Source organism: Lissotriton vulgaris, chromosome 11 (genome assembly GCF_964263255.1).
Source record: "Lissotriton vulgaris chromosome 11, aLisVul1.2, whole genome shotgun sequence".
Classification (NCBI taxonomy): Eukaryota; Metazoa; Chordata; class Amphibia; order Caudata; family Salamandridae; genus Lissotriton; species Lissotriton vulgaris.
In genome coordinates, this window is record NC_141699.1 from 171025951 (window position 1) to 171043748 (window position 17798).

Below are 17798 nucleotides of genomic sequence, written 5' to 3' on the forward strand. Positions count from 1 at the left end.
CAGCAAGACAAAATAAAATACATACTCACATGTATTTGTGTCACAAGCCTCTTTGAATCAATGGGGAGTGAAAGATCTATTGTGAAACAAAGCCTGTTGTCAGTTACGGGTGGGTTTTATGTGTAAAAAGATGTTGCAGAATAAGAAAACTGGAAGCAAACATACTGAGATTCTGGTGTCTCCAGAGTCTGTCGTTTGCGTGGTGGGCTGGGCGCCTCACAACACTGTGTTTGTTTTTCTGTAAAAAACAAGCATACGGATAAATGATCCGGGCACTCGCGTACCCGTCCTGTGTTGTGGCGGTGGCTCGCCGGCGCTGCTGCTCTCCGTACCTTTTTAGTTTTTAAATTTTGGGATGGGGTCAAGCCTCCGTCTGATATGTAGCAAAGCTGTCGCCAAGTGTGCGATGTTCCTTGTTTGAAAATCCCTGTTTTGCTAACTTCCTGTCACTGAGGATTGTGGGAATTGGAGTTTTTTTACAATGTGTGAATGAAACGGCAAAGGAGCTTGGTGACACCAGAATCTCAGTAAGTTTGCTTCCCGTTTTCTTATTCTGCAACATCTTTTTACACATAAAACCCACCCGTAACTGACAACAGGCTTTGTTTCACAATAGATCTTTCACTCCCCATTGATTCAAAGAGGCTTGTGACACAAATGCATGTGAGTATGTATTTTATTTTGTCTTGCTGAGAGTAGTTAAGTCTAAAGGCTTTTGGAACTAAGTTGAGTTTGTTTTAATTACAGCCTTGTGGTCCAAAAAAAATCGAGCACCTTTGAGGTAGGACCAAATTTCCCCCTTTTTTGGTTTCTGAAGCGTTTAGGGAGGCTTCCGGCAGACTCATTTATGTTTTCCCCCCTTTCATTCACAGCTACGTGGTCCTGACGAGATCTCCCCACAACTAGGGGTGATCGAAACGCGTAGACCCTTGTCAATCAGCATTAGGAACGTTGTGCTAAAATCAAGACACTGTTGATAATAAAAGTGACACAGTTTGTTCCAATGCTATGTTTGCATATGTAATAAGATGGAATTGTAAATACTTGAACTATTAACTGATGTATAGTTTGTACATATTTATTTGTAGTATGGTTTGTATGAGTACTTGTATGTGAAGTTTGGAGTGAGTGAACTGTTACATGTGTATATGTGGAGTGAAATAAGCAATGTTTTCTAATTAATTTGAAACATTCATAACGTTGATGTGTTGTTAATTCAATTAAATTCAATTCATCGGATTTGTTCTGGATAAACAAGTGTCCTGAGAGTTACTATTTAATTTAGTAGTTCAAGAGGTCAGCTTAGACCCAAATCCAACTAGTCGGCAACATTGGTGCTCGTTTTGGTTTTTGTGATTGATTAGAGGTTTGTCCTTATTGCCCGTGAGCCCAAACCCTGTTTTGGTTACGTCACTCAATGCCACAGCATCACTCAACGCCACAGCATCACCCAATGCCACAGCATCACTCAACGCCATAGCATCACTCAACGCCACAGCATCCCTCAACGCCACAGCATCACTTAACGCCACATCATCACTCAATTCCACAGCATCACTCAGTACCACTGAATGCCACAGCACCACTCAACACCACAGCACCATTCAACACCACAGCACCACTCAACACCACAGCACCACTCAACACCACAGCACCACTCAACTCCACAGCCTCACTCAACGCCACAACCTCACTCAACGCCACAGCATCACTCAACACCACAGCATCACTCAACGCCACAGCATCACTCAACGCCACAGCATCACTCAACGCCACAGCATCACCCAATGCCACAGGATCACCCAATGCCACAGCATCCCTCAACGCCACAGCATCACTTAACGCCACAGCATCACTCAATTCCACAGCATCACTCAGTACCACTGAATGCCACAGCACCACTCAACACCACAGCACCACTCAATACCACAGCACCACTCAATACCACAGCCTCACTCAACGCCACAACCTCACTCAACGCCACAGCATCACTCAACGCCACAGCATCACTCAACGCCACAGCATCACTCAACGCCACAGCATCACTCAACGCCACAGCATCACTCAATGCCACAGCATCACTCAATGCCACAGCATCACCCAATGCCACAGCATCCCTCAACACCACAGCATCACTTAACGCCACAGCATCACTCAATTCCACAGCATCACTCAGTACCACTGAATGCCACAGCACCACTCAACACCACAGTACCACTCAACACCACAGCACCACTCAACACCACAGCACCACTAAATGCCACAGCCTCACTCAACGCCACAACCTCCCTCAACGCCACAACCTCACTCAACGCCACAGCATCACTCAACGCCACAGCATCACTCAACGCCACAGCATCACTCAACGCCACAGCATCACTCAACGCCACAGCATCACTCAATTCCACAGCATCACTCAGTACCACTGAATGCCACAGCACCACTCAACACCACAGCACCACTCAACACCACAGCACCACTCAACACCACAGCACCACTCAATACCACAGCACCACTCAACACCACAGCACCACTAAATGCCACAGCCTCACTCAACGCCACAACCTCACTCAACGCCACAGCATCACTCAACGCAACAGCATCACTCAACGCCACAGCATCACTCAACGCCACAGCATCACTCAATGCCACAGCATCACCCAATGCCACAGCATCCCTCAACGCCACAGCATCACTTAACGCCACAGCATCACTCAATTCCACAGCATCACTAGGTACCACTGAATGCCACAGCACCACTCAACACCACAGCACCACTTAACACCACAGCACCACTCAACGCCACAGCCTCACTCAACGCTACAACCTCACTCAACGCCACAGCATCACTCAACGCCACAGCATCACTCAACGCCACAGCATCACTCAACGCCACAGCATCACTCAACGCCACAGCATCACTCAACGCCACAGCATCACTCAACGCCACAGCATCACTCAACGCCACAGCATCACTCAACGCCACAGCATCACTCAATGCCACAGCATCACTCAACGCCACAGCATCACTCAGCACAACTCAACACCACAGCACCACTGAATGCCACAGCATCACTCAGCACCACTGAATGCTGTAGCATCACTCAGCACCACTGAAGGCCACAGCATCACTCAGCACCACTGAATGTCACAGCACCACTTAGCGCCACAGCCCCACTCAATGCCACAGCACCACTCAACCCAACAGCACCACTCAACACCACAGCACCACTCAATGCCACAGCATCACTCAACGCCACAGCATCACTCAACGCCACAGCATCACTCAACGCCACAGCATCACTCAACGTCACCGCATCACTCAACGCCACAGCATCACTCAACGCCACAGCATCACTTAACGCCACAGCATCACTCAACGCCACAGCATCACTCAACGCCACAGCATCACTCAACACCACAGCATCACTCAGCAGAACTCAACGCCACAGCACCACTGAATGCCACAGCATCGCTCAGCACCACTGAAGGCCACAGCATCACTCAGCAACACTGAAGGCCACAGCATCACTCTGTGCAACAATTAAACAACTACTGGTTCTAATATGTTCTCTCAATGTTTCAAGCTTCATTACAAATGTCACAAACATTTTTAAATATTTCACTTCTGTTCCTGGATTTTCATCACAATAAAATACACTGAACATAATCATCCCAAAAGTTATTTGCAAAAGTTTAAGCTATTGCCATTATAAATTACAATAACTTTTATTTAATTATTCATTATAAAAAAAATAAAAGCCATTCTTATTTGTAATATTAATACTTCTAAGTCATGTAAATACAACACATATTGCATTACAAATGCTATAAGTGTCACGTTTTCGAAAGTTAAAACTATTGGCATTGTAAATGACAAAGCTATTAATTTCGCTATTTTCAAAACCAACACATACATAAAAAATATGTCATTTACAATACCAATAGCTCAAACTTTTCTAATGCGAGACCTATTGCATTGCAAATGCTTGTTTCACTGAGGCATTGACAGCCACACTCCTGGGGAACCTGGGCAGCTACGATCTTGTTCTGGCAAATAGCCAGAAGACATAGAAAAGCTCCAGGGGACCCATCTTTCTAGCTTCAGCATCCAACACTTGAGAGCCTGATAGTTCAATCCTCTACCAGCAGACTCAATCCCAGTGCGTTTCCGACCACACCACCAAATTAGGAGTTGAAACATATGCAATATTTTGGCAAACATGTTTTTTCTCACCAGTCTTGATCTCAGGCCCATAACCTCAGGTTGCCTCCTGGGATGTCACTTGCAAGTGTTTTAGGACATGGTTGCTGATATCTTTCCTGCAGTTCCTGAGGACCTTAGAACCAGCCTTCTACAGATAATTCATGATGGTCAGGAGGCCAAAATATGTGATCCACTTGGACCTTGACACCACCGACTGATTGGGTAGGGCAGTTGGCACCAGTGGGGTGCTTCAGCGACATGCTTGGATTAATTCTAATGGATTTTCGAGTGAAGTCCATCAATCGCTAAGGGATATGCCTTTTGAGGGCTCCCATCCTGTCAGAGGAAAGGCAGACTGTGCCCAGAAGCACTTTAAAGAGAGCAAAGCAACAGTGCATCCTCTCAGCCTAACACCATCCACATGCTAGCTTCCCCATCAATTTTGCCCCTTTCTAGGCTTCAGAAGGAGATTTCAGCGGAGGCCACAAAAAAAACCTGAAATCCGAGATTCTGCCGACAGCATCCATGCACCCAGGTACAACAAATTGCCCAATGCCCCATGGACCTCTCTGCTGCTGCTGCAGAACCACTTTACTTTGGCTTCAGTGGCGCACTTTCACTCGTTTGGAGGCCAAATGAGGGTTTATCTCCACAGGTGGCAGGACATTTAATTGGACGAATAAGAGCTCAAAAGAATCCAACACAATTATGCCCTACCCTTTATTTCCACCCCTCCAAGCATGCCGCCTACCCAGCAACAGCTTCTGGAGGGCCACTTGTTCATTCTCGAAAGGTAAGTTCAGACTTTCTTGGATAAGGGAGTCAATAGAGAGGGCACTGGCATCAATCATCAGGATTGGCTGCTACTTCTGCTACCTTCTGGTGCCAAATAAGGATAGAGGCTTCCATCTCATTTTAGATCTCCACCCTCTGAACTTCCTCAAGAAGAACATGTTCAAAACGCTCATCCTGGCCCACGTTCAGTCTGCCCTGGATCAAGAAAACTGGATGGTGGGATTTAATATGCAGCTTGCCTACTTCCACCTCCCTGTACTACAGCAATTTGTTTTCCGTGCTTCTCTTTGGGGGTGATTGCTGCCCGTCTCTCGAGGTTGGGAATACGAGTTTCCCTATACCTGAGCAACTAGTATTTGAAGGTGGGCTAGCCAGTGGTGTAACAAAAGCTCCTGCAGGCCCTGGTAGGTCCCTGGCCTGAGAGTGCCAGACTGGGTCCAGAGCGTGAGGGGCCCCCTGCATTTACTTGGCATTAGGGCCCCATCAAGTTTCGTTACGCCACTGGGGCTAACTCCAAATAGTTGTATAACCACCTCCAGACAACCCTAGAATTTTCTATCAATTTGCCTAAGTAGCACACCACTTCTTCACAGTGTCTCCCTTTCATTGGAACCATCCTGCACATGGGCTGTTCAAAGCCTTAGCTCCACCTCCACAAATCCTGAATACTTGGGCTAAGATTCAGATGTTTCAACAGTTGACCTGCTTCTCAGTGAGAGTGGCTCTGAGGCCTCTTGGACCATGCCAGATGTTGCATGCAGGCTCTGTAATAGGATCTGAAGTTGCAGTGAGAGGTCAAAAGACTCTGGTATCTGACGGTAACCCATCTCAACAGCATCCTGTTGGAGCTGTAAGTGATTCGCTTAACATTGGAGGCCTTCCTCCCATCTCTGAAAAGGGAATGGGTGCAAGTCCTCAAATACAACACCATGTGGTACTTCAACAAGCGGAGGGGTGGCCATGGGCTCTGTACCAGGAGACATTTGCCTCTCGAGCTGGCTAGATCGTCAGGGCATCTCCCTGGCTGACAGCAACTGGCTGGATTTTTAAACACCAGAGAGGATGAACTCTACTGACAGTGCCTAGTGAATGACGGCTGAACTCCGAGGTGGCACAGGGTTTTCTTTGAGCAATGGGCCACTGCTGAGAACAAGTAATCTCGCAACTTTTGCACGTTGGAGTTCTAAAGGCATTTCTCACTCAGAGACACCTTTCAGCTAGATTGGGGTTCAGGACTCCTGCATATATTCTTGCTGCTACCTCTCCTGCCCAAAGTTATGAGGAAGTTCAAGAACAACTGTGCTTAAGTTATCCTACTGGCTCCGAAGTGGGCCAGGAGAGCATGGTATCTAGAACTTCTGGTCATGAGCATTTGACCTCTGAATCCGCTGTCCCTTCGGGAGTACCTCCTGTCACAGCAGCTGGGCCAGGTCCTGCACCCCGGCCTGCGCAACTTCCATGCTTGGAGATTGAGAAGCTACCGTTCACAGCCTTTTATTTCCCTCCCAAAGTAGTGGATTTCATTTTAGCAGCCAGCCATTCCTCCACTAAAAGTATCTACGCGGGTTCTTTCTGTCATGTCCAACCCTTACAAGCCTGGTTGTCTGATGTACTACGTCTTGCTGTAGCCACTGTTAAAGATTATTATCAGTTTCATCTGCTGTAAAGTTGTCAGGTCAGCCATCTCTGTTTAAGTCACCTGTGATGTGTTTTTTGAAAGGGCTGACTCATATGTTCCTGTCAAACCCCTTTCTGATGCATCAGAATAACTTTAATCTGTTTCTCACATTCCTGGTATGCATCCCATTCGATCCAGTGCACAGCTCTCCTTTGTGATTGTTCACATTTAAATCAGTGTTCCTTATTGTGATCACATCAGCTGGTAAGTGAGCTGCAATCACTCTCTATCCAGCAACCGTACACCACTCTCTTCCCAGACAGGCTAGGGCTAAGGACCAAAGAAGGGTTCCTTTCTGAAAGTGGGTACGCCTTTCCACATTGGGCAGTCTGGCCCCACCTTTCTTTGCCCATCCTCATCCATCCAAGGAGGAAGAGAGACTTCATCACTTAGATCCCAAGAGAGCTCAGAGTGTTTACATTGATCATACCAATGACTATTGGGTGGATTATCAGCTCTTTGTATGGTTCTCTGGGGTGAAGAAAGGAGATGCTGTGCAGAAATGAATGTGCTCTAGGTGGACTTCCTACTGCATCAAACCTGTTGCAGACTGCCCATGAAAAAGCCATAGGAAACCATATGGGCACATTCTACCAGAGCTAAAGCTGCTACCACTCCACTGACACGTGGAGTGGGAGTCTTGGATATTTGCCAAGCTGCAGGATGGATGCCAGTTCTAATGTTCACAAAGCACTATTGCCTGGATAACCAGGTCTGGCGAGAGGGGCACTTTCCTCCTTCTGTTCTGCAGGATATCCTGGTCTGAGTCCTTCTGTTGACCCACAACCAGGGGAGGTTCTGCTTTGGGAATATAAGTAGGCATCAGAAGTACAAGTTACCTTCAGTGAAACTCTTTGTGGTGGATATTCTATCTAACCACAGATTCCTCTGGTCCAAACTAAAAAAAGAATTACATGTATGGATCAGTACACTGGCACAGTCTGATTACTGAAGGCTCTGTGTCCAACTGTTCGGACAGGTATTCAGTGCTTAATTTGAGCTGGGGGGGTCCGTAATGCTCTTTTTTTGAGACTGACACTTATTTTTTCTCCTCAAACATTTCCTAACAACCAAAAGACAGAAAATACACAAAGGAGAAAGAAGAAAGAAGAGTAAACAGTCACAAAGGGAGAAATCAGGGACCCACAATGGTGAAATAAAGAGGTAGGCAGTGTCTGGTACTTGATTAAAGAGGCCTGAGGTGGATTGAACACTAAGCAGCATTGGTATTTGGCATGCTGGCATTTAATAGCAGTGGCTGTTGGCTTCTGAGCAGAGCTTCTTAGGGCACTAGCACTTAGGCTTTTGGAAATTAAGCACTGCTGATATCAGAAAAAGGCTGTTGTTGATGCTTAAAGGTGGCCCCTATATTCTAGCCCTCCATGACTTCTGGGGCGGGACATCAGGCACGACGTGGAGCAGCACGATGCCACTTACCAGCGCGGAGGGAATTGCTGAATTTAATATTCTCTGGATCCAGAGCTTTAAGTGGGGGGAGGGTTCTGTGGGGGTCTGAGCACCCCTGTTTTTTTTGGGGTGCCTCGAAAGGGGGCTCTATTTTCAGGCCTCAAAGGTTGGGTGACCAGACGTCCCGGTTTTGTTTGGTGTTACTAGTGTGGGTAACATGTCTTGATAGTGAAATACTGCCAATTTCGTTTTTCACTATTGAAAGGCTATCTTGCCCATAGGATGAAAAAGGGGAATGCTGTGTAACATGTTTACCTGCATATCTTCCCATAACGGCAAGATAGACATATGGAATCTGGTATCCCTGAACTTGGAATTTAATAAACATCATTTAGTGAAGATGGTTTTTAAATTCTAAGTTTGGAAATAACACTTTTAGAAAGTGGCTATTTTCCTGTTCAACCTTTCTGTGTGCCTCTGCCTGGTTGTGTATTGACTGTCTGGTTTGTGAGTGACAGGGAATGGGGTGGCTCCAGAAGGCTGGCTGAGTCAGCATAAAGCTGAATAGACCCATCTGCATGTACTCGACATGCAGATGGGTGCACTCTGCCAGTGCACCTCTTCTTCCTTTGTGAGTGTGGGCCAGAGCCATCAGACGCACCACAGGAGGTGGAGCCAGCATTGTGGCAGGCAGGCACAGCCCTATTGAGACCCAGGTGCTACTCCTCCCACCACTCTGGCGTGCTGTGAGTTGGCTAGCAAAAGGTAGAAGGTCTGCTGAAGAAAATTGTTGTGAGAAACCCCAGCAAAATAGACACAGTCTTCAAGGGTTTTGGGAAATTCTGCAATTGATTTCTAAGTAATGTAAATAATGTTTACATGTTTTAAAGTGTTTGGTATTTTATGGCTTATACTTAATAAATATACCTTTTTGCCTATTTTATTATCCTTTGCTGGATGCGACTTCATGATTTCTTAAGCACACAATGCTTGTTATCTTGATTTAGACCACGCCCCTACTCGGATAGGCCACACCCCTTTCATACATTTGCCACACCCTTTTTAGAGCACCACCAGTTTTTTTCCCGATCCACTGTGGTGCCTAGGGGGTTTTGAGATGGTGAGGAATCTGTGGTTATATAGAATCTCCACCAGAAAGAGTATTACCAAAGGTAAGTAACTTGTACTCTTTGTTGTGACAGACTTTCTGCCAAGGACTTCCTAAAATCTGCTTTTAGTTCAGCTAAATATGCCTCTAGATGTTCTTTTGCTTGCGTAGGCATGGTTTTATTGCTGGTTTGTCATTTCTGATGCAATACATTTCGTTTCCTTGTTCCTTTTATTCTGCTCAGTAGGCTATAGTCATTCAGTCTCATGCTCCTTCAGCCATATGACACATTCTGCCATCACCAAAACAAGCCTAGAGTTTAGTTGCGTTTTTCAGGCTTCCCTGCCATGTATTCTCTCTGCATTCATCCAAACTAAATATTTTCGGAGTTTTTGAAACTGTATTCTGACATTCCTATATAAATTCAGTAAAACATTATCACAATGAAGAGTTAACATTTTAACTGCGCTTTACTATCTTTTACTGAACATAAATGGATCACTATTATAATCTTTTGATAGCTTTCGAAGTGTTTGAGTACTCGAGGAATATGCAAATGCGTTTTTGTTACAGATTCTGCAGTAAAAGTCCATAACTAAAGAACTAAAAACAAAACATAAAGGCACACCACCACATACAGGGAAAGAGTGTGCCATGAACAGCCAGCCCGTGTGCCCTCGAATGGCCAACGCTTGTAAAGTAGTCTGTGCCTCTCGTCTGTTTGCCGTCGCTCTCTATGAGCCCCACGGGCGCCCTGGCCGTCGCATGACTCTTGACATGTGTTCTTTGTTTCAGGCTTTCGGCGCAGCGGGCCTCAGCAACGATTACCCCCTGGCTCAGTTCTTCATGTGGGCGCGAGCGCTGCGCCTGGCGGATGGGCCGGATGAAGTTCACCGGGCAGCTATCGCGAGAATGGAACTGAAGAAATGAGGCCTTCTCACTGGGATTTATGAATGATAAATTATAAGTGCCTGCTCATTGCCACGCTTAGGCAGGAGTTAAAGGTGCCTTGCTAGTGCTCAGCAGGTTTCGCGCCTCATCAGGTTCTTCGTTATTGACTGAATTGTTAGATGAGGCCTTGCTTGCATATGTCTTCCGATTAAGTACTTTTAATTTTTTAACTACACCATATCTAGAATGTGACCACAGACTGTAAATCAAGCATCGTCCTGTTGGCTTAGAGCTACGTCGACAAATTAAATGTTCACTTTTGTAATGTATTATGGCAGAAGACCAATATCTTTTTCTGAAATTAGATCATTGTTTTCACGCCTTTCTTCGGAACTTGATATAGAATGGAAAACACTATTTTCTACTTTGGGTTTTAGCAAATTCACTGACTTATTCTTAATCATGTATTTGTCAAAAACACGTATCGATGACGTCATACTGTGCATATGTTTATTTTTTTAGCCTTGGTGTTTATGACCTACTGGTGTGCTTGTCTGTATTCGAGTGAAGGGTGGGAAGTGTAACTAACAATGTAATAATTTGCGTTCTTAAGGGGTTACAGACAATTTAAAAAAATGGAGGCTGCCTGAAATGCTATAAAAAGTTTTTGATTGAGAAATAAAGTTAAAATGCAAATATTAAAGAACAGTATATTTTATGCTTGAAAATCATGGCCACTTCTTAGTGATTCCATTATCAAAATAGCATAGATATTTAAAACGAAAAACGAGTGTGTGTGGTGCACAGTGTAAGCTGAATTGAGCTGCACTTTTCACATTGGCTTATAGTCTATGACTTGGGTCAGAGTTTAGATAGGAAGAGCGTTTTTATATTTTGCTTATAACTTTGGCGTCCTGTGACGAACCTTCATGAAACCTTTCAAAACAAAAATTAATCCGCCTCCGCTCCTTTCTGGAAAAGTTTGGGTCCTCGATAAATTGTGGGCCCATTCGCGGCTCGCATGACTCGCGGGTGGGAGGGTCGCGGGGAGTTCACGCAGGAGGGGGGGTTTAAAAAATAAAACTTACCTTACTAGGTCTCGCGTTTTCCTGCTTCTTTCCTTGAAAAGGAAGCAGGCATCCTCCCTCCCCTCCCCTAAGCCACTCACAACGTTGCACTGGCTGCGTTGTGATTGGTGCAGACAGCGCTCAGCCCGGCGCCTGTAGGGAGGCCATTTTCTCTATGTAGGCTGCATGCAGCCTACATAGAGATAATGCAGAGTGCTCACAGAGGGCCGACCAAACAGTCAGGGCCCACAGCATTGGGCAAGTCACTCCTCTCCGACCCGCCCACCCCCAACCAGGCATACCATTCTGCTTTCTCGCAGCGCGAGAAGCAGAAACATAAAATGATATTTTAAATATAATTTTATGTTTCTGCTTCTCGCACAGCGAGAAAGCAGTGGGGCAACGTTCCTTTGCCCTAATGGAGGTGTCACCCTGGCTCACAAAATGCCATTTCTCCATGCAATTTCCATAGGTAATTTTAGACAGAGCTACAGCCAGGCTGTCTGGAATAACACCAGATTGGACAGAAAACTAATTCTTTACCCACAAAGTGTGCTTTTTACGTCTCGCCTAACACAGCGTGCATGCGCTGCAAAAAGAGAGGGCCTCTTGGCATCACTCCAGACATTCTGAAAGCTTTCTGTAAGCTCGTGCTTGTGGTTGGCACATCAATTTGACCTTTGTGTGGCTTTTAAAAAATAAACAGAACGATTGCCAATACTGTTATCCTTGCTACCTATCATTCATCACAGCACATTAGAATCAAACCAAAGTGGGTTCTAAGACTAATAGTTCAGTCTGATTGAATCATCATTTTGTTTTATTCACTTTAAATGCATGAATCAATTATTTTATGCAACTTGTACAAATCATTAAATCTCTGCGATTAAAAACATTATATACAATGGACAATAAATACAAATGTACACATTCCAAAACATTACAAAACATCCATTATTTCCCAATCAATCCAAACATTCCACATTCAAACAGTCACTCTCCTACTCGTGAAACAATTTTCTATTTACATAGGGCGTTCAACAACACCATAAACAATACTTTTCTTATGTTTGTATTTTTAAACAAAAATGCAAATATTTTGAGATCATATGACGTATAAACTACGCCATATGATCTCAAAATATTTGCATTTTTGTTTGTGGAATGTTTGGATTTATTGGGAAATAATGAATGTTTTGGAATGTGTACATTTGTATTTATTGTCCATTGTATATAATTTTTTCGATCGCAGGGATTTAATGATTTGTACAAGTTGCATAAAATAATTGATTCATGCATTTAAAGTGAATAAAACAAAATGATGATTCAATCAGACTGAACTATTAGTCTTAGAACCCACTTTGGTTTGATTCTAATGTGCTGTGATGAATAATAGGTAGCAAGGATAACACAATTGGCAATTGTTCTGTTTATTAGTAGGTCAGTGGCTTGGCCTTACTGTTGGGAGCCCATACCCAGTAGTGTTTTTTGTTTAAAAAAAATGAAAGCACACAATTGGCCAAAGGCGGATGCATGTCCCACCTCTTCTTAAAATGTTCACTCCCATGGCCTTTAGGTCTCGGGAGCGAGCAGGCTGGCAGATGCATTCCTCCTTGATCACGTACTTTCCCTTTGCTTGTTGTCTGCTAAAGCAATTTATGGCCTTTCAGAACGCTACGACCCTTGCCCTAGTATCCTGTTACTAATTGATTTCCACCCTGCTTTTCTTTAAAATGCTTGTTTCTATTTCCTTCCCAGGGTTGTCTAATACTGATTAGCCGTTTGGCACGCTCCAAATGGCCTCGTTTCATATGGGTGCACATTAGAGGAAAACATGGGTTTCTGCCTCTTCTCCTAAACAAAACAATCAACAGCTTTGGTAAAGCTCAAAAGAGGGCTAATGCAAGTCCCAGAACATCAGACACAAACTTCCAAGCGTGTAACGTGACCCCAAGCAGCACATGTTGTCCAAGTTGCTGTGGTTGCCAAGGCTAGGGCTTTTCTCTTATTAAACAGCGGAGCGAGTAATTGCGTCCAGCCCTTCCACATGTGGCCTGGGTGGAAGGCCGACGCACCACACCTCACCTCCCAGCCAATACTCTCTAAAACATGCATCATGGCGATTCTCTCTGTTTCAAATGACCGGGCGGAGCTCTGCCCTACTCTGGAACCACAGGGCCTCTGCAGGATTTAGCAGACATTTCTTCAAATAGTGTCATGGAGTTCTGAAAGTTTAATAGCTATAACGCCGTTGTTTTATTACAGCTTCATATTCCAACATTAGAAGTGACCAGAATAAAAAGTGAAGAATTCAGGGCGGGGTTGTAAAAAAACATATATGATTGAAACCAAAATATAAATGTACTCGTTTTTTTTTTTGTTGCCTCTTTTCCACTGTTTAAAGGTTATTGTAAAAAATTTCACAAAAAGTTTACGTTGCTGACAGATGCCTGTTGGCCCAGGTGGTTTAGCAGGGAGTTCATGGTGTGGCGGACTGGTGGTATTTCCCTTTAGTCGTTCAATCAATCACACAATATAGTTGTGCTCTGTATTCAGAGGTTGGCTGAAGCTGGCCATGGAGTGTGAGGTGCGCATCTCTCCAGACGGGACTTGCATTGCTCCCGGAGTATCATTATATTGAAGAAAACAGCAATTTTGTACTAAGGTTCAGTAAACATTTAGGCTACCTTGGTCAATGGTGGGGATTTATAATTACATAGTGCTACCGCGAACGACATGTTACCTTGTGGGTTTGGGTAGAACTCTGAGAGCGGAACCCTACCACCGCCAGTCTAGAACATTCCTGAAACCAGAAATGTCTAGGTACAATATATCTTTTATTCATCTTGATAGCACAATTAATCACAGACAACCTGTGTCTATTCTGCTCCATCTACACATGCCATCCAAGTTGCAGAATCCGCATCGGGTGACCAGTGACATAACAAACAAGCATTTGCATTGCAATAGGTCTCGCAATTGCGAGATTTTGAGCTATTGGCATTGTAAATGGCAATGCCGTTTATTTGTATTTAAAAAACCTGCCTTAATAAAAGGCATTGTCACTTACAATACTGTCATATAGATGCTGCTTTTCTATATACTGTGTTAAGTTAGCATGAGTTTATTAAATGTTTAAACGACATATTTTCCTTTGGTTTCAGTTTGCACACGACACATAATTGTTATTGTAGCTTTCAACCTAGACGAAAGATGTGATTTATTTGAGAATAATATGTTATTGCTCTGATATCAGTCGTGCTTGGTACACTGTCTGAACAGTGAGTGCTGAACCCTCTAAGAATAACCTAACACAAAGTTGCTGGGAGCTCTGATCCTCGCACCACTAGACATAACACAAATACAGTTGCTGCCAACATTGGGCTCTAAGCGAGTTTAAGATAGAGTTACTGAGAATGCAAAAACACACTTGATGGTGCTTCGCATGCAGAGAGCTGGTAGCTGATGATGTGATCCTCTCCTCCTGACATTTAGAGGTATGGGCCCGCCCTGCTAAAACCCAAATGAGACCTTCTTAGATATAATATAGTATGCTAAATAGGGAGCGCGAAAAATAGGTGATACAAATTTCTATTGATTTTTGCATTATAATATGCTATCTCCGTTTGCTTATTATGGATTAGTGACTATGCTGATAACTCTGATTTTTATAATATGTCTTCTTGTATTATATAAGATACTGCGTTTGAGAACCTTGCATTGAATAATAAATATTTCAAAATTGCACGTGTCCTCTTTTACTCCACGTTCTGGTTTGAAATGATTATAGAGCGAAAGAGTGTTCATGTGTTCCACGATACCTGAGGTAACCTAAGTTCATGTTCTGGTTTGTCTAAGTCATTGGTAGTTTGTTATGACCAATGAGACACTGTAGCTAGCTCGGTAAGGGGATTTTGGATACTGAGGTGAGTTTTGGGTCACCCTAATTCACTGAGGTTCCTGATCTCTATGCACAGTTCTGTAAGAGAACGGAATCCCTGCTACAATACCAATAGAACTAAGTTTAAAAAATTTGAGACCTATTGCATTGCAAATGCTTGTTGTAAATTGGTGTAAATCTGTTTAATAGTTTTGGGGTTATTTTGGTTCAAAATGTAAAGATGCATTGACAGTTGGGCTGAAATTCAAGCCTTCTGATTGGCTAAGGGGGCTTTTTTTTAGCACCTTCTGTGATTGGCTAGCCACAACATGAAAATAAATATTGCAGCTGCCATTACAGACCTGGTGGAGTAGGTCCCCTGTCCTGAAAGTGATTTAAAAACTACTACATAAGGAGAAAGGATATGGGTATCCTATCCCTGTTCCTTGTCAGGGGGTGTCCCAAGAGAGGCTCCAACCGGACCCCAAACTTGAAAAATATAAAAATAAATGAAGGGTGCTACAATCCTGCAGGACTCCAGAGGGACCGGAAAAATAAATTACAAAACAAAATTGTGGTGTGGGTGTCTGTAAGGGGACTGTCCACTTGTGGGATGTTCAGTGGCGGTAGGTAGTGCACAGCTGGGTCTTTGTTGCTCGCGGGCCACAGACCTGGCCTTGTGGCCATCCCCACACTAGGCATCGCCAGAGGCAGTGCAGGGTGGGGGCTTGGGCCCTTCCCCACACTGTTCATGGCCAGAGGCTCTGCACTGTAGGTGTGCAGGGCCTGCACTCTATGCCACGCCGTGCACAGACAAAGGCCACCTTTTGGGGACTGAATATGGCAATAAGAAAGTAGTTTACATTAACAAATTAACAAAAAAACTAAAAATTCATTATAATGTGACATTTTCGCTAGGGGTGGGCAGTAGTTTTGTCCATGCGTTGAGTTTTGGAAAACTCCACCAACTGCCGTGTGGTTGAGTTTTTTTCTTGCACGTGGTTTGCCAACGTTGAGTTGGTGAGTGCGAGCAAGAAAACTGAGAGCTAGACTGCCTCCCAGCAACATTTCTCAACACACGTGGTCGCAGCTGGTTGCTACCACTCGCATTGAGAAAGCTGCCGCTCACGTTAGAAAAGCTGCCGCTTGAGAAGAAAAGGAACTCGAGTAGCAAAAAGAGACAGCGCCCTCTGGCCATTCACACTGATTTTTCAGCACGGGACAAGCTCCAGCGCAAATCATCAGCGTGACGTACCAGACTCTGCCACTCGCGGATCTCCACAGAATCTCCCAGACTGTTTAGGACTTTTTCCGCCCACCCCTAGTTATAGCTTCGTAAAAATGATGGTTAGCATAACATTTTAAACTGTTAATTAATGTTGTTGATTCCAAATGACATCATTAATTGTAACTCAGACAATTTTAAAAAAAATCTTTTTATTTGAATAACCAGCTCCATAACATTGCACATCAGTTAGCAACGGAAGTTCATTGACAATTACAAATACAATCAACCACAGATACGCTGGAAATGATTAGACTCACCTACAAAGACAGAGCCCCTAAACAGACATTGACATAACCCCAATGGTCCCCCAATTTTGAACACATCGAAGCAGACAAATTGTAATCATCATCCACAATCCACTCCCCCCCCCCCTCTTCCCGCCAGGTCTTCATTGCACCCCTCCCTATTACAGCCGCAGCCCAAGGGATTCAGCGGAGGTCAGATGCCACAAAACCACAGTGTGAAGTGCTCAGACATGGAGTACAAATTTCCACACAGACCACCCCTCAGTCAGGCGCCTCATCCGTCTGCGAATCCATCCACTCTCCCTATACCTCCTCCAAGTCGCCCATATTTTCTCCCATTTTTTAGGGCAACCTCGACTTTTATAAATAACCTTTTAGGCCTATTGGCACCAGTCCAAATCCCGCTCCCACTCTTCCACCGTAGGCAAAAGATCACTTCCCCATAACCTTGCAATATTTCTCTTGGCCACCATACTCGCCAGAGCTAACCATAATTTGTCCCATTTCGGCCAAGTGATGTCACTAGTGACCCCTAAAACACGCCATCTGGCTTCCAGCGGAATATTCGCTCCCACCACCTCTGACATGATGCCTGCTAGTCTGGACCAGTATGCCCTGGTTCTGGTGCAGTCCCACAATATGTGGAAGAAGGTCCCCTCTTCACCACACCCCCGTATGCAAAAGCGTGAGTCTACATAGCCGATTGTGTATTGCGTCGTTTGTGGGGTGTAGGACCTATGCAGGATGTGCAGTTGGATGAGCCTGAACCTGGCGTGAATCGCCACTTCCCCCGGACACTGCAGGGCCTCCCCCTGTAACTCTGACATTTTAATTAATATATCCATTTTAACTTGTTTATTTATTTATTTTTTTTAGAGAGTTTTATATAGCGCAAACTAGACCCAAGACATCAGGTATTGGAGCGCGTTACATGAGCACCAGTTTCGTTATAGACGGACACATTCATTTTTCTTAGGCACAGGAAGATTAAGTGATTTGCCCAGAATCACAGGATGTTGAGCGTCGTTGCCGAGACTCGAACCCGGTTTCCCAGCTTCGAGGTCGACAGCTCTAACCGTAAGGCTACATCCTCTCCCCAATTTATTAGTGTTGCAAATCCTTTCCTGTGGTGCTGGTACATCTTTTTTCCTGAACCAGGAAGAGAGGCCATAGTCTTGCAGATCATAACAGGTCCAAACTCCCGCTGTTGACACGGACGTCTGAGGCGGCGA

At 44.6% G+C, this 17798-nt stretch overlaps 1 protein-coding gene across 8 annotated transcripts in view; it reads left to right on the forward strand.

Moving 5' to 3' along the window:
* ACAD10 (acyl-CoA dehydrogenase family member 10) overlaps nucleotides 1-10789 on the forward strand; it is a 627389-nt gene extending 616600 nt beyond the window's left edge. For all 8 annotated transcript variants that reach the window (XM_086943061.1, XM_086943062.1, XM_086943065.1 and 5 more), the window contains one exon: nucleotides 9991-10789. In XM_086943061.1, coding sequence (XP_086799187.1) covers nucleotides 9991-10125 — 135 coding nt within the window. In that variant the 3' untranslated portion in view covers nucleotides 10126-10789. The remainder of the gene's footprint in view (nucleotides 1-9990) is intronic.
* The last annotated feature ends 7009 nt before the right edge of the window (nucleotides 10790-17798 follow it).